At 47.5% G+C, this 20,090-nt stretch overlaps 4 protein-coding genes across 7 annotated transcripts; 1 reads left to right on the top strand and 3 right to left on the bottom strand.

The window, feature by feature from the left end:
- Nucleotides 1-202: 202 nt before the first annotated feature.
- On the bottom strand, nt 203-9,256 carry ZBTB33 (zinc finger and BTB domain containing 33). 3 transcript variants are annotated; one of them, XM_085230317.1, is made up of 2 exons: nt 9,122-9,256; nt 203-4,921 (listed from the first exon to the last, which is right to left on the bottom strand). In XM_085230317.1, exons 1-2 carry the CDS (start codon nt 9,147-9,149, stop codon nt 2,892-2,894), a joined length of 2,058 nt encoding a protein of 685 aa, XP_085086443.1. In that variant the 5' UTR covers nt 9,150-9,256; the 3' UTR covers nt 203-2,891. The 3 variants fall into 3 exon arrangements, with proteins under 3 accessions (XP_085086443.1, XP_085086442.1, XP_085086444.1); XM_085230316.1 differs by having other exon boundaries at nt 5,787-9,128; XM_085230318.1 differs by lacking the exon at nt 9,122-9,256 and adding an exon at nt 5,357-5,755.
- A 124-nt stretch (nt 9,257-9,380) lies between these two features.
- Nucleotides 9,381-13,959, top strand: NKAP (NFKB activating protein). The gene is made up of 9 exons (XM_010715471.3): nt 9,381-9,628; nt 9,901-9,981; nt 10,470-10,543; nt 10,737-10,856; nt 10,970-11,015; nt 11,376-11,491; nt 11,653-11,728; nt 12,186-12,335; nt 12,966-13,959. Exons 1-9 carry the CDS (start codon nt 9,381-9,383, stop codon nt 13,138-13,140), a joined length of 1,086 nt encoding a protein of 361 aa, XP_010713773.2. The 3' UTR covers nt 13,141-13,959.
- A 1,413-nt stretch (nt 13,960-15,372) lies between these two features.
- AKAP14 (A-kinase anchoring protein 14) lies at nt 15,373-19,085 on the bottom strand. Of its 2 annotated transcripts, none has more exons than XM_010715461.4 (5): nt 17,200-19,085; nt 17,025-17,116; nt 16,700-16,879; nt 15,900-15,952; nt 15,373-15,592 (listed from the first exon to the last, which is right to left on the bottom strand). In XM_010715461.4, the coding sequence occupies exons 1-5, from the start codon at nt 17,309-17,311 to the stop codon at nt 15,505-15,507; spliced, it is 525 nt and encodes a 174-aa protein (XP_010713763.1). In that variant the 5' UTR covers nt 17,312-19,085; the 3' UTR covers nt 15,373-15,504. The 2 variants fall into 2 exon arrangements, with proteins under 2 accessions (XP_010713763.1, XP_019473852.1); XM_019618307.3 differs by having other exon boundaries at nt 16,700-16,882.
- A 141-nt stretch (nt 19,086-19,226) lies between these two features.
- On the bottom strand, nt 19,227-19,990 carry NDUFA1 (NADH:ubiquinone oxidoreductase subunit A1). The gene is made up of 3 exons (XM_003208459.5): nt 19,744-19,990; nt 19,520-19,609; nt 19,227-19,322 (listed from the first exon to the last, which is right to left on the bottom strand). Exons 1-3 carry the CDS (start codon nt 19,843-19,845, stop codon nt 19,302-19,304), a joined length of 213 nt encoding a protein of 70 aa, XP_003208507.1. The 5' UTR covers nt 19,846-19,990; the 3' UTR covers nt 19,227-19,301.
- Between the last annotated feature and the right edge of the window lie 100 nt (nt 19,991-20,090).

A 20,090-nucleotide genomic window follows, 5' to 3' on the forward strand; every position in this document is an offset into this window, starting at 1 on the left:
CCACAGTGCTGATGGTTTCTCTTTAATTCTGTTAAGCCCCAGGCGCTCCTCCAGCTTCATTATTTAGCAGCCCTACCCAAAGGAGAAAGCAAAGCATTCTCCCCAGAAGCAACCTGTAGGCGTGCCCTGCTGTGGTATGAAGTGCTGCTCCTCTGACGTGTTGTGTTGATCTGTCACTGAAAAGAAGCATGCTGCACATCTCTAGAATTAAACTTTTTATTTTTGCCATAGAAAGCTCTAAGAACTAATATCAAGTATCGAGTAATGAAAAGTAGAGAGCAACTTTAAAAAGTATGTTAAAGAAAGACTGTACAAGTATATACATCTCAGACGTGGCAGAAGTTAGCAGTGTTTCACATGGAACAGTTCATAGGTAATGGCTGTCGAACCCAATGCTCTGTGTAGTTCTTAGCTTCTGCATCTTTTCCTAAGCTGCATGCCTTAAGGTACAAAATAAATGAGCAGCCGATTTTTTTAATCTCCGTATTTATTTCATTCATTTACTGGAATGCTCTGGTATGAATCTCCAAAGAAACCATACAGTGCCCACGCAGTCCCCGTTATTACATTTTGCAGCAGATCCGTTCGGGTTGTCAGCTGTGTGAGAATGGCCGTGAGGTTTGCTAGTGCACCTCTGAAACGGTCGAGTTTTATGCAAGTGGTTTTTCAGATTCAATCTTTTCCTTTCCTTACCCCAAGGCCAATTTCTTAGGAGTCACGTAACACCTCTCATTAAGTTCATCTGGAAGCTTAATGTTAAAAACAAACAAATATAAGTGCAATAGCAGAAATTTAAATACAAACGCTCATGGCCCGGTAAAAAAAGTTTAAAAAGAAGGGATCTGATGTGTTTCCAAATCAATAAATAGTGAACTTAAAAAAACAATGCTTTATGTGACCTCTGGACTTTGGATTTCAAAAATCACTTCCAAGGAAAACTGACGACCCTGAGACACATACACGCACGAGTCTTCTAGCAGAAATACAGTTACAAAGCCCTAATTTTCCAGTTTTCCTCCAAAAAGAGACCTTTAGTAGGCACAGTTTAAGTTTTTTAGTACATCAGCAGCAAATATTTGTAGCCACTATTTTTCAGTACAACTGAATGCACACTTTGCAGTGCGTGCTTCACTCCATACGTGTCACGTCCACAACAAAACCATTGCATCTGTCATGATGGTAAGTTCAAGACATTCCTATGTAGCATGCAGCCAGCTACGCTGGGCAGGCAGTACCTGACTCTTGTGAGGCTGCTGAAATGCTGTCTCAGACTGCATCCAACACGTAACATCTGAAAGCAAAACCCCTTACATTCAAAGGGGCTGCGACACGTCTGGAAAACAACCACACATGTAACACTTTTTGCCTATGAAACAGAAGTGCTGAATATCACATGTAAAAAGTAAAGATTCTCCTCTTTCTCCCACCTTTCCAGCACCCTTTCTTATCACTCAAGCTGTATTTGAACCATTTACCATTTAAATACTACGCATGTCTAAAATGCATGTGTAAAATCTTAACATTGAAGGTCAGAGGATCAAGATGCTTACGTGAAACATGAAAATACAAAAGGTTTAAGCAATGAGAGCAATGATAACTAACTAGTATTATGCACAACAGTCTTCCTCAGTAACTGTTAGAATTTCTGAACAGCATCCATCTTACTGTTTAGAAAAATGCAGTAAACCACTAAATCTGAAGTGCTAGGCTACGACTGTTGTTTTTCTCAGGTCTCCATCTCTTGCTCCTTTTGGATTTCTCCTAATTATTTTCTAACTGTCCAAGAATGTAAAGGGAAAAAAAGAAGCAACAGAAGCAGCCTGTAAATGTAAACAGATGACAAGTAGGCAATTGTAGAGATGATAGAGTGGAGTATGAGGGATGGCAGGCATTTTCTGAACATCAGTTACATCATAAGATTACACCCCCCAGAAATGGGAGAATTAAAAGACAAAATTCCTATTCCTCTTAAAGATCTAGCCAAAGATATACAGGAGATCCTCAGCAGCCTCAGCACTGATCCAGCACTCAGAGGACTTCTCCATTCTAAGTAAATTTCAAAGCCTTTGGGTATCGTGGGGATTACTTTTTTTATACCACACTGAAACCTTCCTTAATGGAGAGGAAAAAAAAAAAGTTTATGAGTGTTTTTGAGTCCTCCACTACTGAGCACTGACTTTTTTCCCTGATACAAAAAGAGTGAAACAGAATGGTCCATTGACTACCCCACTTACATACTGCCTAGCACAATTAAAAGTGTGTTCAAGTTAGACCAAACTGAGCATCTCTCGTTGGCAGGAATACCTGTGTGAAGACAGATGACTCATATTGCTTCTAAAAGCACAACTAAGATGCTAGTTGAAAAATGCACTGCTCCAAACTACTGGATCAGTCATTTTGGACCCTTGCGGTAACACGCTATTCAGAAAAATAACACAATGGTTTGATATTGAAAACATTACCATAGAAAATGTTTTCTTCATGAATCATGAAGCACAATTCAGCATTAAAGTGCTAACATGAAAGAAAGGGTTTATCTAAGCATGGGTACAGGAAATACTTTGAATTACTTTAAAAATTAGATTTCTCTCTTTAGGAGAAAGCCGCATCTTTTTCCAGCCACAGATCCCTATGTTCTGATCAAAATGAACATACTTGCAAACACTGCCAGCTCCTTGGAAATGTCTTAATCTGTATTCAAGTAAACCTTCCAATGAATCGCTTCCACAAATTATTTGCAGCTACTAACGATCCATCTAAGCACTACCATTTGATGACTTCGTCAAACAAGTTCACGCTGTTCTCACTCTGAACAATTTGTTTTTTAACAGTTTGTTTATAAAAGCTGCACTGTGTACTCACTGAAGCCTTTTCCCAGCATGTAATGCATGTCAGTAAGATTCTGGTATTACAAACTCAAATTCAGTACTACCCTCTGATTGATTCTGCTTAAAAATTGCATCATTTCCCTGTGGAACAAAAATATCATCCCAGCTCATTTGTTTGCCTGGAGAATTAGATGTTGTTCCTTCAGTGCCATTCTTTGCTGCGTCAACACGATAAACGATCCTATTCTCGTTTATTACCGGTAAGCTGCTCGAGCGATCAGAAATGTACGCATACTGTCTGATCTGCAAGGACTTGCAAGGATGCAGTCGATAAAGCTTGGTATCTCCCGAAGGGTCTTGGCTATGAACTGATCTTATGTGTGAGGCCATTATCTGGTAGTTGATGAAAGACTTGCCACACGTCAAGCACTGGTACCTCCGCTCACCAGTGTGGTGAATTTCATGCTTCGTACGGTATTCTGCAAGAGGGAAAACTTTATCACAGTATCGACACGGATACTTCTTCTCCCAGGAATGAACATTAAAATGTCTCCGTAAACTCGTCAGACACACGTACGACCTCTTACATACAATACAAATGTAGTAGACCCTTCCATCCACGATCAGCTCGTAATGGTCATCGTGCTTTACTTTCATGCGTTTCCTGCTTGAGGAATCGCCATCAGATGCTCTAGAGGTTTCCTCATGCTTGGCTTTTCCTTCCTCAGGATCATCCTTAATCGGAATGACTATGTCGTAAGTGTCCTCACCAATATTTGCATATACCTTGCAGCCTGTGGACAAGCCTTCTATTTCAGTTGCCGTATCTAGCGTTATGATTTTCTGCCCTTCTCCCGCATGTTTCGATGCTATACCTGGACCGAACTCCTTGCTGTTTCCAGTAAGGACATCGGAGATTTTTATTTTAAATTCTCCAGGTTTAGAAGATTGCTCTTGTGGAAACTTAACAACCTGTTTTTTCTGTACTCCAGATCCTTCAGAAGGTGCCGCTTTGGGTACAGAAGGTTGAACCGAAGAGCTGTTGCCAACTGAACTAGGACTAGAGGAGCTGATGACATCATCGCTGTCCTCAACCACCTCTTCTACATCAACAGCAGCCGTTTCCACTTCAGTTGAGGGACCTTTATCGGATGGCTTCCGGCTCTCCTCGACCAAATTAATCGTAGGGGGCACGTGCGTCTGATGCGAAGAGCTGACGCTGGCTGAGGGGTTAACTGGGGGCCGATTCAGCAAAATGAGCTCAGTTGTCGAATGCTGCGGTGTCACAGGGACAAGCGATTCAGCACTTGACAGTGCTTGGTTTGGATTCAGCTGATTTGCAGAGCAAGTAAGTTTTTGAGTTGACGTGGTGAGCAGGGAGCCACCACTGCCACATGATTTTTGGTCAGAAACTCCAGGTGCATTTGGGCAAGGCTGGTTCTGGATTGCAGCATTTGCGTCTTTAGTACATTCTTTTGGGGGAACAATCTCAGAGCAAAAGATGACATCATCATCATCATCATCTGAATCGGTCACTGTTATTTTTGGAGTCTCGTAGGCTATGCCATGTAGAGAGAACGATTCAGTTATAACCGGCATCCAACCCGTCACCTCTCGACCCTCCTGCCTGATGGCAGGTACTTGTGTTTCAGCATCCTTTTGAGTGGGGCCAGAAGCTGAAGTTTCTGAAGAACCATCTTTGACCTCGCCCGGCACGCTCCTTCCATCAGATGGAGCTACGGACAGATCAGCAAGGAATTTAACACCCAACTGTTGTCCCGATTTAATCAATTCATCAATTAAGTCGGCTCGAACAGAGATTATTTTGGAACTATACATATAATTAAGTATTTCAGCAAAAATCTCAGCTCTCACAAAGCTCAATTCAACTACTTGCCCGGCCACCGACAAAAGCTGGTGGAAATACGTGCTTGAGGCAGAAAGAATGTTTCTGTGAGCTCGAAACTTCCGGTCCTCCACGATAACAGTAACATCACAGAAAAGCCCATGGCCGCGTTGTTCGTTCAAAGACTGAAGGAGCAAACTAGAATACTGCGTGTCTGTTGCAGAGATCAGTTTTTCCCCCTCCATTCCTGTAAAAAGAAAGTAATAGGGATCAAGCAAAACCACAGATGTAGAGCTTTCACTGCACAACAGTATTTCCGCATTTACAGTTTACTCCATCCTCTGAAAAAACAAAGCTCAGCGTGAGGTGTTATTCATAAGCTCGTAGGTCAGGGCGCTGTGCAGATGCAGTGTTTGTCCACACGAGGCACGGGCAGTCCTAAATACGCCCTCTGCTCGTGCCAGACGAAAAACCTGCTTTTGATTCAGCGGCAAACGAGGTAAATTTGAGAAGGAAGAAGATGCGAAACTGGGCTTCCCCGAAAAGCTGAACATTATAGACATCTGAATGTTCCATGCAGTTACGAGAAGCTCCGCAGCACCCAGCTCTCGAAGGGCCGCGCAGCGCGAGCGGGGCAGGCAGCCACCCCGATGGGGCGGGCAGCCGCCGGCCCTTCACCTACGTGCCCCACGAGCGTCGGTTTCGCCCCTCCTCACGCAGCTCGGGCTCGTTCCCGCAGGAGGCCGCGGCGCGGCGGCAGTGCGGGGCAGAACCGGCCCGGGCACTGTCTGACCTCGGCGCCCCAAAGGCCGCGAGCGGACACGAGCGGCGGCTCCCCGCTCCCGGAGCCCCGCGCGGCGCAGAGCGGGCCGACGGCTGCCTAGCGCCCGGCCCCGAGCGCCCGCGGCCCGGCCGACTTTCCCACGAGCTCGGGGCCGGGAGGCCGCGCTGACAGACGGCGGGCCCGGGGCGCGGCCCGCCCGGCGCCGAAGGGGCCCCGCCGCCGCCGCTTCCTGCTCGAGGCGAGGAGGGCGGAGCGGCCCCCGGAGGCGGCGGGAACAGAGGAGAGGGGCGAACCGCGGCGCGAAGAGCGGGGCCGCGGCCCGCCTTACCTGGCCCCCGCCGCGCCGCCCCGCGCTCGCGGGCACCGGCCCCACCGCGGCCGCCGCTCTTCGGGCTCGGGCGCCGCTCCCCGAGGGCGACCGGCAGGGGGCGCTGCGGCGCGCTGCCCTGCCCCGCGGGCCCGGCGCTCCACCCGAGCACGCTCGGAAGCCTTCGGCTCCCCGACCCGAGCGGCTTCGGCAGCCTTCGAGTGCGCTCGGGCCGTGAGAGGGGGCGCCACCGCTCCATTCGAGGCCTCGGGCGGCCGTCGACCTCGACCCTCCCGCCGCCTCGCCGGAGCCGCCCAGCCCCTGCCCTGCGTCGGATCGCGTGCGACAAAGCCGCGGAAGCACGAGCGCCGCGAAGCGCCCGGCGTCTTGGCAGGAGCCACGGCCCCACTCGTGCTGTCTGCGACGTGCCACGGAGCCGCGCTCACACGTCTTGACGCAAAGCGGCTCCCAGGCGGCCGTCCGAGCAGCCTCTGGAAACAGCGCTTGTCAGTGCTCAAAGAGCACCGAGGTCACACCAACTTTATCTGCGGTTCCTGGTCTGCTCCTTTTGTTCCTACAGACTCCGTGGCTACAAACCATGGGGTTCTGGATGTTTCTGAAGACTCAGGTCTGCCAAGCCCTGATGGATGAAAAACTGAACATGAGCCAGCAGTGTGCCTTGCAGCTCAGTAAGCAAATGGTATCCTGGGCTCCATCAGAAGAGGGGTGGCCAGCAGGGACAGGGAGGTGATTGTCCCCCTCTACTCTGCTCTTGTGAGGCCCCATGCAGTACTGCGTCCAGGTCTGGAGCCCCCAGTGAGATAGTAAGCTGAAGAATACAAGATGTTAGGGGTCCATAACACCGCTTGGTTTTGCTAACTCCAAAGGAATTCACAAATAGCATCGCTTAGTTTAACTTTTGCTAACTCAGAAGGAATTGCTTAGTTTAACTTTTGCTAGCCCAAAGACATTTCCAAAAGAAAGCCTTCTCAAGTCAGCAGAAAGGGGGCAATGAAAGGGGAACAAACAAGAAATTGCAGAGGCACGCAGGGTGCGAGAAGAGCTCAAAACTGGGACAAAAGTCCGAAGGACATGGTGAGGAAGACTACTGTTTTCATCCAGGGACGACCACCAGGTGGAGAGGAAGACGTCGAGCCTTCATCCAATGACCACCAGAGAAAGCTACTGCGCATGCACTGGGGGGAGGGACAGTATGTAAATGAATTCCCGGAAAAGTAATGGATATGTCAATAGGTCTTGGGAAATAGTGCTGAATATGTATGGGCTTGGCTTATAAATATATCGAGATCCCAGTCTCTGGTGTGCAGGCTAGGAGGAGCGATCCCCCTTGCACCCGGCGTGTGGCACAGCGCTGAAATAAAAACGTATCTGCTCTTATAACCTTACGTGGGTTAGAGAGTTTGATTCCGCAAATCAGCAGGGGGGTTGGAGATTCATGATCCTTGAGGTCCCTTCCAACCTGGGCCATTCTGTGATTCTGTGTGATTCTATGAAGCGTCCTTCCGTCACTGCCAACCAAAACCATCAGCACACCTGGCACCAATGACTGCAGTCCCACCGCACGCATCAGCAGCGAAATGGTCCTGCCCAGCCTTTGGAGCCCTTCTAGGGAGAAAACCCCTGCAACATGCCCGCTCCCTGCTCCCGCTCCCTGCCTTTGCACAGCCTACAGCAGAACTGCCTCTTTAAAGAGAGGCCTCAGATTGAAATGTTACAAAACCAGTTTCTGTTTATTTCTAGGCTTTTCCTGAGAGCTGAGCAAGGGAAAAGAATAACAGGAAAGAATAACCAGGGGGAAAGGCAGGCTCTCCTTCCTCGTCCAACGCTCCCTTTGATTTGTCTCCTTTGATACAGGTCTTCTGCCATCTTTATACAGGAAGTTATATCCGACGAAAATAACATCATAAGCATTTTTTTCTCCTCCAGAAATGTCTGATGGTTCAAATTAAACCATTCTTTAGCCTTTCATCCTTCAGATTTAAGGAGTTTCTCCTCACTGCCAGTCCCCTTTCTAAAAACTAACAGGAGATTGTACAGATAAAGACAAGCACTGATTTGGAAGGAGCAGTGTTCTGGAGTACTCAAAAACGAGTTCTGAACTCGTAGGGTAAGAATTACAAAGCAGCTCTTATTTTGATGCATGGAAATGATGCATGGAATGGGGATTCTAAGAAAAGAACTACAAATGTTGAGAAGTGATGCGTAAGTTTTCAAGAAGGGAAATTAAGTTTAGCACCAAGTTCTCAGTTAAGCAATTAGTAGAGGCCTCTTCTTTTTTTTTATAATGGAAGTTTGTGGGAACAAAAATTTGTTTTAAAGAGAGAGAGAAATGTTCTCTGTTATGACAAATGTGTTTTACATTACAATAAACCACACTGGATGGATAGGCCAATGAACTTCTGCTTGGGCACTTCAATAAAATCCAAATTAAAGAGTAAACAAGCCAAGTCTGCTTTCAGGAACAGAGATGTTATTTCACTGTGGAATTTCAAATGTTTCTGCAGGAGTCTAAAATGCCAATTCCCATCATTCATCCTTCAAGGGATTTTCAGAAAGCGTTTTTCCTGACAATTCCATTCTATAAAGCCTCACACAACTGAATTTAGAGCCCAGTGACACTTTTCTCTGGCCATAGCAGTAACTGCAGATGCTGTTACACGCTGTGTATGCACGGATTGTATAACCTGTGTGTAAAAATGCTTGACTTGACAGCGCTGAGCAGCAGTGCAAGACTCCAGATATCCCAGTCCTCGTTTTGCCAGTGCAGGCACTGACGTGGAGATAGCCACCGCTCTGCCCGGCGCTGCGTTGGGGCCGAGTCCACGAGCGTGGATCCACGCAGTACGGCCTCAGCTGGCACAGTGACAGCCGCTGCAGGCTGCCACCTGTCTCGTTCACACGACCGTGCCGCGAGCAAACGGCAGCCGCGCAGCGGCCGCGTAAATAACAGCCGTATTGCGGCTGGGCTGGGCGGGCGGCAGCGGGCAGCGCTCGGGCACGGGGAGCGGCGGTTCCGTGCAAAGCCCCGGCGCCGTCCGGCCCGTCCCCGTGCCGATGCGGCTACGCGCACCCCGCCGACACGCGGCGTGAGCGGCCTTCATCCTCGGTGCGGACCCGCGGTGGCAGCCGGTGTGCGGGAACGACGCCGGCCGCTGACAGCCGTTCCGACAGCGGCGGGGGCCGGACCGACCCGGGATAGGCGCGAGAGCAGCGCGGGGCGAGCGGCCGGCCGGCACCGGGGATCGCGCCCTGCCGAGACCCTCACCGGGATCCGTTTCCCCCTCGGCCGCTCCCGCCTCGCCGCGCGGCCCGGCTCCAGGCCCGCGCCTCCTTACCTGGCCGCGGCTCTGCCCGCGCCTCCATGCTACCGGGCGGTGACAAAAGAGCGGCCCCGCCGCTGCCGGGAACGCCGCCGCCGCGGCGCCGTGTTGCCGCACGGGCGGCTGGGGCGATGCGCCCCGCGGGCGGGGCTGCCCCGCTTCCGCCCCGCGCCCCGCCGCCGCCCGCCCGCCCCCGGCAGAGCAGCGCAGCGCGGCGCGGCACGACGGCCGCCGGAAGTGCCGCCGCGCCTCCCGGAAGTGCCGCCGCGCCATCATGGCGCCGGTGTCGCGCTCCCGCAGTCCGCCCGCCGCCAGCCCCGAGCGTCGCGGTCGCCGCTCCCGGTCCCGGTCCCGCTCTCGCAACGGTTCGCGGCGCGGCTGCCACCGGCGGAGCCGCAGCTGGTCCCGCTCTCGGGAGCGCAGCCCCGGCGGGCCTCGCGCCTCCGCGCACCACGGGCACCACCACGGCAAGGCCTGGCCCGAGTACTACGAGAAGGAGAAGGAGGAGATCCTGCGGCAGAGGCGAGTACCGCCCGCGAGCCGGGGACCGGGCGGGGCTGCGGCCTCTCCCTGCCCAATGGCACCTATTGCTGCCGGCTGGCAGCCGTTGTCGGTGCCGAAACTCCTGTGTGCCGGGGCGGCCTCTGCCCGCTCGGCCGCTGGGTTGGGTTGGTTTTTAACTCCTTTTCTCAAGCTGCTGTAGGAAGTCGGACGTGCCCGCAAGTGTAAGACTTCCAGCAGGTGCTTGCTGGGTGCAGCGTGCCAGCTTCCAATAACGGTGTGCTTCATTCCAGGAGACTGAATGAGAGAGAGCGAATCGGAGAGCTGGGCGCACCTGAAGTCTGGGGGCTTTCACCAAAGGTTCCTGACCCTGAGTAAGGCACAGTTTTGCTTCTCACTGTTTTTTTTTTTTCTCTCTGGTTTTTATGATACAAATTGTAGAAGAATTTACAGTAATGCATTAGCCCTCCGCTGCTCCAGTCACCACAGTTCATTGTGTCAGAAGCATCTGAGGCAACATAAGCAAACTGTGACATTATTCAAATAATCCCAGCATACCAGTTATACAAGATGTGACACAATTATATGATTTCCTGTGGCAGGGGGATTGAAACTAGATGATCATAATGGTCCTTTTCTACCCGAGCCATTCTATGATTCATTCTGTACTGTAGACTAGGTGCCTGTTGTGCTGTGGTTCTGAAAGCAGTTGCTCTCTTGCACGCTGGCCGTGCAGAGTTTGTTCTGTTGCAAGTACTGGCTCAAGATCTGCAAGCACGTGTTTCAGTGTATGTGTGCATTTGATCTTTAGTTACTAAATACTACAAAATAGCTTTTAAAAAGCAAACTTATTTTTCTTCAGTTCTGATGAGCATACACCAGTAGAAGACGAAGAGGCAAAATCCAAGAGTAGCTCTTCGGATTCCAGCTCAGAAGGTATTTGGCTTTGTTTATACAACTCATTTTGATAACTAGTAGCTACCTAGAACCTGCTGCTGTTGCTGCCAGGAAGTTCATTGACTTTGGTTGAAGTGAGTGTGATAGGCCCCCTTGCTTTGGGGAAGTCCAGATGTATGCGTGGAACTATGTCTTCATCTTTCTCTAACGTTATCTTTTGAAAACATTCCAGAGGAAAAAAGGAAAAAGAAGAAGAAAAGAAAGAAGAAAAAGCGGAAGGCATCCAAACGAAAACACAGAAAACATTCTGAGGACAGTGACAGTGAGTCAGAGTCCGACCAGAGCTCCAGTGGTAAGAAAAAAGACATTATGTCCGAGATGTGTGCTGAGGCATTCTGGCAGAGGCAGTTATTTATTCACAGTGTACTCTTTTTGATCTTCCTTTTTTTGTTTGTTTGTTTTCAGATGAAGATAAAAAGAAAAGCAAAAAGAAGAAAAGGAAGCACAGGAAGTAAGTTTCCAGGCTGTTAAGTGCAATTGCATCTGCCTTTGAGCACTGTCTTAGCAGGAGCTGAGGGAGGCTGAGCACTCCTGTAATTAGAGCCATAAATGCTGTTGGACAATCATAATCTGACTGGCTTCAAATGTACAGAATCACAGAGCACAGAGAAACACAGGGAGCCACTTTCTAGTGTGTATGAAAGGCATAACAGTGGATAGGTTGTCTTTAACTATCAGTTGTTTTCAATCAAACAGTATAAATGCAGACTGTCCTTGGTGGAAGGTACTTTGAGAAACTCATAACTGGAGTATGTCTCCTAGCATGTTCTTTCATCTTAAATTTTGGTGGATAACTTTGACTTTATTACAGGAAGAAGTATAAAAAAAAGAAAAATAAAAAGAGCCGAAAGGAATCCAGTGATTCAAGCAGTGAAGATTCTGATGATGAAACACTTCAAGGGGAAGATCTCTGGATTGAGAGATCAAGTAGGTTCCTGTAAAGTTGTCTTGAAACTTCTTGGTGATCTTTTCATGCTTTATTTATTTATTTATTTATTTATTTTGTTAGGTGTTTGCTGACCTGTTGACTGTTCTGATAACAAAGAACAGGCACAGTATTAATCTGCTTTGCTGTTTAATCATTGCAGAAAATACAGAAGCTGATAGCTTGATTGGACCAGAAGCTCCCAAAACACATGCGTCTCAAGATGATAGGCCCTTGAAGTGAGTACTTAAATGGTACCTCGATCAAATCAAGTAAATCTAGAGTGAAGATTTCTGCTCAAAAAGACTGTAGAATAGTATGATTTATATCAGAGAGGGATGCTATACCAGAAGCTAAGGCAGAAGTGGTAATGGTGCTAGTCTTTACTCTGACCTGAGTTCAGGTAGAAAAGTCTGTTTTATGCATTTTAGCCTTTACTCTAATGCTCTGCAGTGGTGTGACTTTATACAGCCTTTACTACTGTTTAACCAGAATTTATTAAACTGGTTACTTAAAATGTTCTTGCTAAGATTAGCCTTAAGTATGAAATGGGAACATACTTGGGAAAGATTAGGAAAATCCTTAAAATGCTGCTGTAGCCAGTAATGATTAGGGAAGCTGGATGTTTAGCTTAGAGTCGCTCTAGTTGAGACTGATTAAAATCCCTGCTGCTTTTCTCTCTGTTTGTTTATTTAGCTATGGGCATGCCCTGTTGCCAGGTGAAGGTGCAGCAATGGCAGAGTATGTAAAAGCAGGAAAACGCATACCTCGGAGAGGTGAGATTGGCCTGACCAGTGAAGAAATAGCATCGTTTGAGAGCTCTGGTTATGTAATGAGTGGCAGCAGGTATGTTTTTGATGATGGTAATGTTTCAGTAACGTTTTCCAAAGCTGCTTCCTTTGTTGGCCTGCTGAAAAGCTGTTTCCAGGCTCTAGCTGAAAGCTCTGAAGAGCACGTGCTCTGTATGCTTCCAGTGATGGATGCTGAACTCTACTGCTATATATAGATGCATAGTTCCTTAAGGTCACTTTTTCCTGAAGAATAAAAATTATTTCCAGATAGCATGCTTCTAATTCTCTTTATTTCAAATTCGATGCTTGTCTCTGATGGCTTAAGGGTTGTGTGTTTGGACAGCAGAGGTTATGCACTGCCTCTTCGGTATGAGACAAATCAGTGTGGGAGGTTTGCCATACCTTCTTTTTCTGTCAGTACAAAAGGAGGTTAATTTGTATTTTGGCAAGCTAGCACCCTGACACCCTGGGATCATGAGGGATTCCTGCTCTGCGAGCAGACACTCTCAGAAGTCAGCTCAGCCACGCTCATTCCTTGGAGGTTTCTGTGCAGTTTGGGTTCTCTGGTTTAGGTGTCTTTGTTTATTAGCTCCTCAAAACCTTCAGGTTAGTTATTGGATGGAAGCTGTGCTGGGGCATTACATCCTTCTGCTTGTGCTTATGTATACAATATCTTCCTCCACAGACATCGTCGAATGGAAGCTGTGCGTCTGCGTAAAGAGAACCAAATTTACAGCGCAGATGAAAAGAGAGCTCTGGCATCCTTCAACCAGGAAGAGAGGAGAAAAAGAGAGAATAAGATCCTTGCAAGCTTTCGAGAGATGGTCTACAGAAAGACTAAGGGCAAAGAAGAAAAATAATTCCCCATTTGAACTGTATGCCATAGATGCTGTCAAGCAGCAGCTGACCTGTTCCAGCTCTCATTTGAAAAAAGCTGCAAGTGCTGCAGTGCCTTTCACCCAACAGGACCAAGCCCCAGGAACTGATGATTTGTATCAAGAAAACAGGATTACTTCTATCAGATTTTCTTGGATGATTTGCTCACCACCTGCAAGGAATCCCTGTAAATTGAAAGATTACAGGGAAGGAACAGGCAAGGAAAGCTGGAGGTAGTCAAGTTCTGCGCTCATTCAGAATTGGACAAACAGGTGGATTCCATGGGAGAGCTCTGGGACATGCTGCTGATGCTGATAAGTGCTGTTTTGCATTTTTTTCTCATTAATGAGAGTAGATTGGCCATCACAAGCAAGCTGCTACTGATGGTTATGAAAATTAAGGAATCCCTAAATTCTTGTTTATGTATTTTTCATAAGTTTTAGATATTTTTTTTTATCAAAAGAACATTGAGTTTGTTTTGTGATTCCAAGTACACTTGTAAATAGAAATAAGTTTGTAATTTAATATAGATTACCTTCAGTTACTTTAAAGGAAGCAGACTGCAACTGGGGTATAAGATGACAGTAACAGTAGTAGCAAGGTCTGGTCTGGATTGTACCAAACCCTGTGGTCAACAAGTAAGTTGCTTGCTTCTATTTCTACTATGTTATACATAGGTATTGGAGCAGTGGGGTGCAGTGGTTGGAACCTGGTTGTAGACAGGTGGTAACAAGGAAGTATCTTTCAATTTATTTTATTTTATTTTGTCTATGGAAATGTTCTAGATTAAAGTCTTATTTTAACTTCTGTGTTATTTTCATTTTGTCTGTTTCAGTAGTATGGCATGGCTCTTTTAAAACTGTACTCAAAGGCTACTGATGGTGGCTACCTTTGATTCAACTGTGTATTTCCAAAAAGAAGGGAGTTATTTTTTTCTGAAGTGTATTTAAAAACAGAATGTATTCTTGAGGGTATTTTTTTTTCTTCTTCTTGTGTCTGTGTTGTAATTTTGGCAGCGGAGATGACTTGAATGTTTGTGTAGCAAAAATAATAGAATGGCTGGGGTTGGAAGAGACCTTGAAGTCCCAACTCCCCCCAGCTCAGGCTGCCCAAGGCCCACCCAGCCAGACCTTGGGCTCCTCCAAGGATGAGCACCCACAGCTCTGGGCAGCAGTGCCAGGGCCTCAGCACTCTCTGAGCGAAGAATTTCCTCCAAGTATCTAACCTAATCTCTCTTCTCCGAATTTAAAGCCATGACCTCTGGGAAGATTCCTTGACAAAGAGTCTGTCCTCACATTTTCAATAGGCCCCTTCAGGTACTGAAAGGCCACAATGAGGTCTCTCTGAAGCCCTTTCTTCTCCAGGCTAAACAAGCCCAGCTCCCTCAGCCTTTCTTTAGAGGAGAGGTGCTCCAGCCCTATGAGCATCTCCATGGCCTCCTCTGAACCCAGTATAACAGCTTTGCATCCTTCTTGTGCTGGAGGCTCTGGGCCTGGATGCAGTACTCCAGGTGGGGCCTTGTGAGGGCAGAGCAGAGGACAACAACCCCCTTCCTTGTCCTGTTGCCACCCCTCTCTTGATGTAGCCCAGTACACTGTTGGCCTTGCAGGCTGCAAAACCATGCTGCTGGCTCATGTCCAGCCTTTTTTTTTTTTTTTTTTTTTTTGTCTACCAGAATCCCCAAGTCCTTCTCCACCCTCTCAGTGTGTGCTTCTCCCGGACTGTATACATATCCGGGATTGCCCCGATTCAATTGCAACACCTTGTTCTTGGCCTTTTTGTACTCTATGAACTTCTCATAGGCCCACTTTTCAAGCCTGTCCAGGTCCCTCTGGATGGCATCCCTTCCTTCTATCGTGTCAACTGCACCACTCTGTCATCAGCTAATCTCATTATCCATGTCATTGATAAAGACGTTGAAGAGCACTGGTCCCAAGATGGACCCCTGGAGGACACAATTCATCGTGGGCCTCCACCTGGACATAAAGCCATTGATCACAACCTTCTGGCTGCCACCATCCAACCTCTTCATTGCCCTGATAGGCCCAGTAATTTCTTTTTGCCCTAGAGTTCTGCAGGTCTGGCATTCACAAATGGCACACGCAGCCCAGCTGCTTCTTCCTGTCTGCGCTCTGGAGCCTGGTTCTGTCTGACCTTTTGCACTCACCCATATCTGCAAGGGACTGTCATATAAAACCAGCAGCCAGCTCAGCCCATAGTTTAACACTGATTTAATTCTGCTTCCACACCTACAAGTTAATCCACAAGTTAAGAAGAAATAACCATTTTTCCTTCATCGCGTTGATTCTCCTCAAAATACCAACAGAGTGGTGGTGAGTTGGAGTTGTTTATGGTGATTTAAGCCTTTCCCTGAGTATGATTTTATTTTCAATGATGTCCTTCAACCACTTTTCTCTAAATCGACAGTGCTCTGGTCTGGAGAAAAGAGTAAAAAGGGCAAATAGCAAGAAAAATGAAAATGCCTATCAGCTTCAAAAATCAATGCTTGCTAGAACTGCACAAAGCTATTAAAAACTCATTACGTAGAATGCAGATGTGGCTGCTCACACGTGATAGAGTGAAAGCAGGGTCCTTTGGTTTTGCTTAACAAAATATTGACATCACACTCTCTTATATTAGTGTGAACATCTCATTTACAACAGGCTTATTGCTTGTTTTAGCAAGGAACAGCTTGCTAGAACCTCCCCAGTCATGGCAGTGATAAAAAAGCAACGGTGCGCACCTGTGAATCAGCCTGCTGGACTCCAGAAAGAAGAATACCTCCACAGGCAGGGTCTGCAAGAGAGGAGAGACAGGGTGAAGTTCACATACTGAGCTACAGGACCAAAAAAAGGAAATGTTTTGATTAGATGAGAACTAATATCTATCCCTTTAAAAACAATTCTATGTAACGTTTCTGATACTGATTAGCACCATTTTAAGTTTTGATTTATGGCCTCTAAATTTTCTCTTCATAAGGGAATGACTCAGAAATTCCAATGTTAATTTTGTGCTAGGATAAGATTTGTGACCAGTGGCAGTGATTTCTGGGTTGCTGCGTGGGGGTTCATAGCCACCAGCTAGGAAGGCTAAGGTACAGTATGACAACAGGGGACATAAAAGCCTACACTGTGCAGGTTCAGTTTGGTCTTGAGTCACAAAATACCATTGTACAGGTGAATACTGAGCTGTGGAAGTGTACATAATATGATTAATTAAAGAATTTCAGTAACAAGTGCAATGGAAACTTAAAGGAAGGAGTAAAAAGGAGGAAATACCTTTAGAATATTATGCTTTACAAATTAGTTTTCTCAAGCCTTTTCCAGAATATAACGTAATATGATACCAAGGCAAAAATATTAAATATGGTCCCGATAATAAAATTGGTCCCTTTGGAGTGTAGCTACAAACTTTAACTCCAAAGATCTGTTGTTAGAGGCTAGAACTGTTGAAATTACTGCTTCCTCTCGTTCAAGGTAAAGAAAGCTGGTGTTTGGCTGCTGTGCCTTAAAGGATTGCTGTGTGCCACTTCTGAATACTTACGACAGGTTTGATTTTTGAGATCTCTATCACAAAATAGGTGCTTGCTGTTGCTAGTGGGATGGGTTTTCTGCGTGTTGGGATGCTCCAGACAACTCTGTAGTGGTACTTTTTGCTGTACCGAAGATCTTCTTCCCAGAGAAACTCTGAGCAGTGAAGCCAGCTCTTGTGAAGCTCCCATGTCTGCTGAACAAACAGAGCACACTCTGTCTAGCAGACATAACCAAAGGGAGGTGCTAAAAGGAACTGGGGTGCTCTTATTTAATTTTTCACACTGTTCAACAGTAAGAGGGCACAATCTAACTGAGTGATTGGAATTGTCACTCACGGAAATGTATTCTTCGATTTGCTGCTGTCCCCTCTCCACTGAGAAGTCTTCACATGTTGTCCACTGAATATTTCTGACGGTGTATTCAGCTTCTGAAAAGGATAAAATGCTGTGAGAATCCTTCTGGGAAAGCTCTGACACTCGGTAAGACATGTAAATAGAGCAAGCTCCTTACCTTCTTTTTTCTGCACGTTGTTTAGATAATATTCTTGTGCAGTATGTATTGCCTTTTTCACAATCATGTGGGCTACCTTCTCAGTGGCAGCATTTTCATTTTCCTTGTCCATTGTCTTGACCTCTGGAAAGAGAAGCTGTTACCTTGGAAATGTCGTTCCCAGGCTGGGGGAGGACTGGGGGAGAGTAGTTAGGTGGTGGCTGGCAGTGCCTGAAGGAGCTCCACCACTGCTCTTTGTGTTCTGTTGGCATGGCAACCCATGAGCCAACAGTGCCCAAGGACATTTTGGGAACGGAACCGGCCTGCAGCTCTGCAAGCACAGCCTGCTGCACAGAGCTTCCTTGGCACACAGCTCTCAAAGCCTGAGGGCTGCTGATGGCAGAAACTTCAGACATTTTCATAAAAAACAGGGTGCAAAATCCCCAGCAGCCACTCTTCCATGACAGGGGGGTGTTACCACAGGAACAAACAGGCAGCTTTGACAAAATCCAAGGCTGACAATATTTAGGAAGCCTGAGCAGCTGGCAGGCCTGACTTACCCACCTTCTTGTGGAGCCCGAGCACAGAGTGCCCCCAGAGAAGCATCAGATGCTTCTGGCCCTGCTCAGGGGCACAAACCATGACGGATGTATTGCTCAGGAGGACTGAGAAACTCTTCAGTCACTTCCCAACCACCCCTTGCAGGAATTCAGATGCAAATTTGAGTCTAAGCTTGCTGTCATTTATGCTGGTGTAAATTCAGAACTCTACTTACATCCGTGTATTTTCTATTCCCACAATATTTGTTACTTTTTCAGTGTGGCTACAAGCAAATAAAGGAAACTGCATTACCAAGACATTTCTGTAGAACAGAGAAACAGGCTTAGCTACAGTTAACACACGATCTCTAGTGGGTATCCTCAGTATAAGGGTTGTTTGTTGCCAGCCTGGTGCTATTTCTGTAGTCTTTGTGTAGCTAAGGCTTAATTTTCTAGCCACAGTGGTTTCAGAAATTTCTAGTTTATGTGACTGTGTCTTGTTCAGTATCTGATTGCTTCTGGTTGTTCCACACCTCTGTGCCTCACAGTGAAACACTTGATTCAGTGTGATGTGACAGTATGCTCCCTGCCACCCACGGCCTTCCTTCCCTCAACTGCCTCTTTAGACCTGACCTTACAGACAAGGCCGATGGACATTGAGCAGCAGTACTGATAATGCTTTTGCTAAGGTAGATTAACAACCACAAATCTGCCTCAGACCTGGGGGGCTGAAAGAGCTGATAGCAGACACCTTATTCAATAGCTGAAGACCAATTGAGCATGCTCCTAAAAAGCTATGAGTCAATCATACCCCATAAGCAGGGACTCAGCCCAAGAGCCTACCTGAGCTCTCCTGCACAGCAGCTGGCTGCACAACAGGATCTCCCCATAAGTAGGGAAACCTATTGAGGTTACGCTTGTGCAGAGATCTCATACTTGATGTCAAGACAGCATGCTGATAGAGATCCTTGGTAAGTGACTAATAGTGTGTTTTAGGCTTTGTTAGCCTCTCTAAGATCACATCTTATAATGGTTGAAAGCTCTACTAACTTCACTAAGACTATATATTAGATTGACTGTGCACATATAATCCTTTAGACATAAACTGTTGACCAAATCTAGGACTAGGAGTAGATCCAGCTGTGCTTGGGCTCTTTACCTTCATTGATCATGTTTAAGAAGCAAGGGTTTCCACTCTGAACCTCATGGCTCAATGGGAGGGCTTCCTATGTATTTGCCCTACCCTCTATGCAGTAAATAATCAAATGTATCTAGTTATCTCAAATCTTGTTAAGTTGCTGTTAAGTCACTACGTTATATCTACATTATGTAAATAAATATATTCTAGCTTCTCTCTTATGAGTGCCATATAATATCATGTTTTCATCCTGCAACAAGTGACACAAGATCTGCATTTCACTTCCACATCCGACATCTTGCAACTAGCAATTTTTCTTTTCCAGAGGAAATTAATTCCATCCAAATCTTACAGCAACACAGATACGATGGTTAAATACACGTATATCTTTATTAGAGACCTAGGTTGTCGTATACAGATCTGTGGCTTCTTTGAGGTGTGCTGCCTTAGTCTATGTTCTCCAGACCCTGAAAAAGAAAGAGTGAACAAGTAACAGCAGCACACGCACAACTCTTGTCCCCAAACCATGTCTGCTGGGCAGAAGGCACAGCTCAACGTGCCACTTTTCAACCCCCATTCCTCACGCACCCAAACCATAACAAAACCCTTGTCCCAGCAGCACCCCGTGCCCAGCTCAGGGCGCACGGCCCTTCCCAGCACCTGCCTTGGATACGTAGTACTTGTTGACCCCCGACAGCCTCCGGTCCCTCTCCATCAGCGTCCATTGGTACGGATTGCGGGCAACCCTCTTCTCCTGCGGGCACACGGGGCTGCGCGTTATGGAGCGGCACGGGGAAAGCGCAAAGCGGGGGGCGAAGGGAAAGGGGGCGGGAGGCAGGCCGCGGCCCGAGGAGCCTCGGAGTGTCGAGGCGGTCCGGGAGCGCTGACCTTGCCGCCGTTGAACCACCGGTGCATGTAGATGGTGGAGAGACCGGGGACGCTGAGGCAGACGCCCATGATGGCCATGCCAGGCAGGATCTCGTACCACATCGCGCCGGTACCGCCACCACCGTCCCCGCTTCCAGTTCGGCTGAGGGCACACCCAGCACGCCCCGCGCCGGGAGCTGCAGACCTCCCGGTCGCGCGGGGCACGCCGGAAGTCGTAGTTTTCCGCTCCGCGCGGGGCACGCCGGAAGTCGTAGGTTTCCGCTCCGCGCGGGGCACGCCGGAAGTCGTAGGTTTCCGCTCCGCGCGGGGCACGCCGGAAGTCGTAGTTTTTCACGCCGCGCGGGGCA

The sequence above is a fragment of the Meleagris gallopavo genome, chromosome 9 (genome assembly GCF_905368555.1).
Source record: "Meleagris gallopavo chromosome 9, MGAL_WU_HG_1.1, whole genome shotgun sequence".
Lineage (NCBI taxonomy): Eukaryota > Metazoa > Chordata > Aves > Galliformes > Phasianidae > Meleagris > Meleagris gallopavo.

Bases quoted from the DNA above. Each gene is read 5' to 3' on its own strand.
- ZBTB33 (XM_085230316.1), bottom strand. From the start codon at position 6,024: ATGGAGCGGTGGCGCCCCCTCTCACGGCCCGAGCGCACTCGAAGGCTG. The intron at 4,922-5,786 runs GTAAGGCGGGCC...TTCTTTTTACAG, and splicing joins GGCGGCGCGGCGGGGGCCAG to GAATGGAGGGGGAAAAACTG.
- NKAP (XM_010715471.3), top strand. From the start codon at position 9,381: ATGGCGCCGGTGTCGCGCTCCCGCAGTCCGCCCGCCGCCAGCCCCGAG. The intron at 11,016-11,375 runs GTAAGTTTCCAG...ACTTTATTACAG, and splicing joins AAGAAAAGGAAGCACAGGAA to GAAGAAGTATAAAAAAAAGA. The intron at 11,492-11,652 runs GTAGGTTCCTGT...TAATCATTGCAG, and splicing joins TCTCTGGATTGAGAGATCAA to AAAATACAGAAGCTGATAGC.
- AKAP14 (XM_019618307.3), bottom strand. From the start codon at position 17,311: ATGGACAAGGAAAATGAAAATGCTGCCACTGAGAAGGTAGCCCACATG. The intron at 17,117-17,199 runs GTAAGGAGCTTG...TATCCTTTTCAG, and splicing joins CAACGTGCAGAAAAAAGAAG to AAGCTGAATACACCGTCAGA. The intron at 15,953-16,699 runs GTAAGTATTCAG...CCTCTCTTGCAG, and splicing joins TCTCAAAAATCAAACCTGTC to ACCCTGCCTGTGGAGGTATT.
- NDUFA1 (XM_003208459.5), bottom strand. From the start codon at position 19,845: ATGTGGTACGAGATCCTGCCTGGCATGGCCATCATGGGCGTCTGCCTC. The intron at 19,610-19,743 runs GTCAGCGCTCCC...GTGTGCCCGCAG, and splicing joins GGTGGTTCAACGGCGGCAAG to GAGAAGAGGGTTGCCCGCAA. The intron at 19,323-19,519 runs GCAGGTGCTGGG...TTTCTTTTTCAG, and splicing joins ACAAGTACTACGTATCCAAG to GGTCTGGAGAACATAGACTA.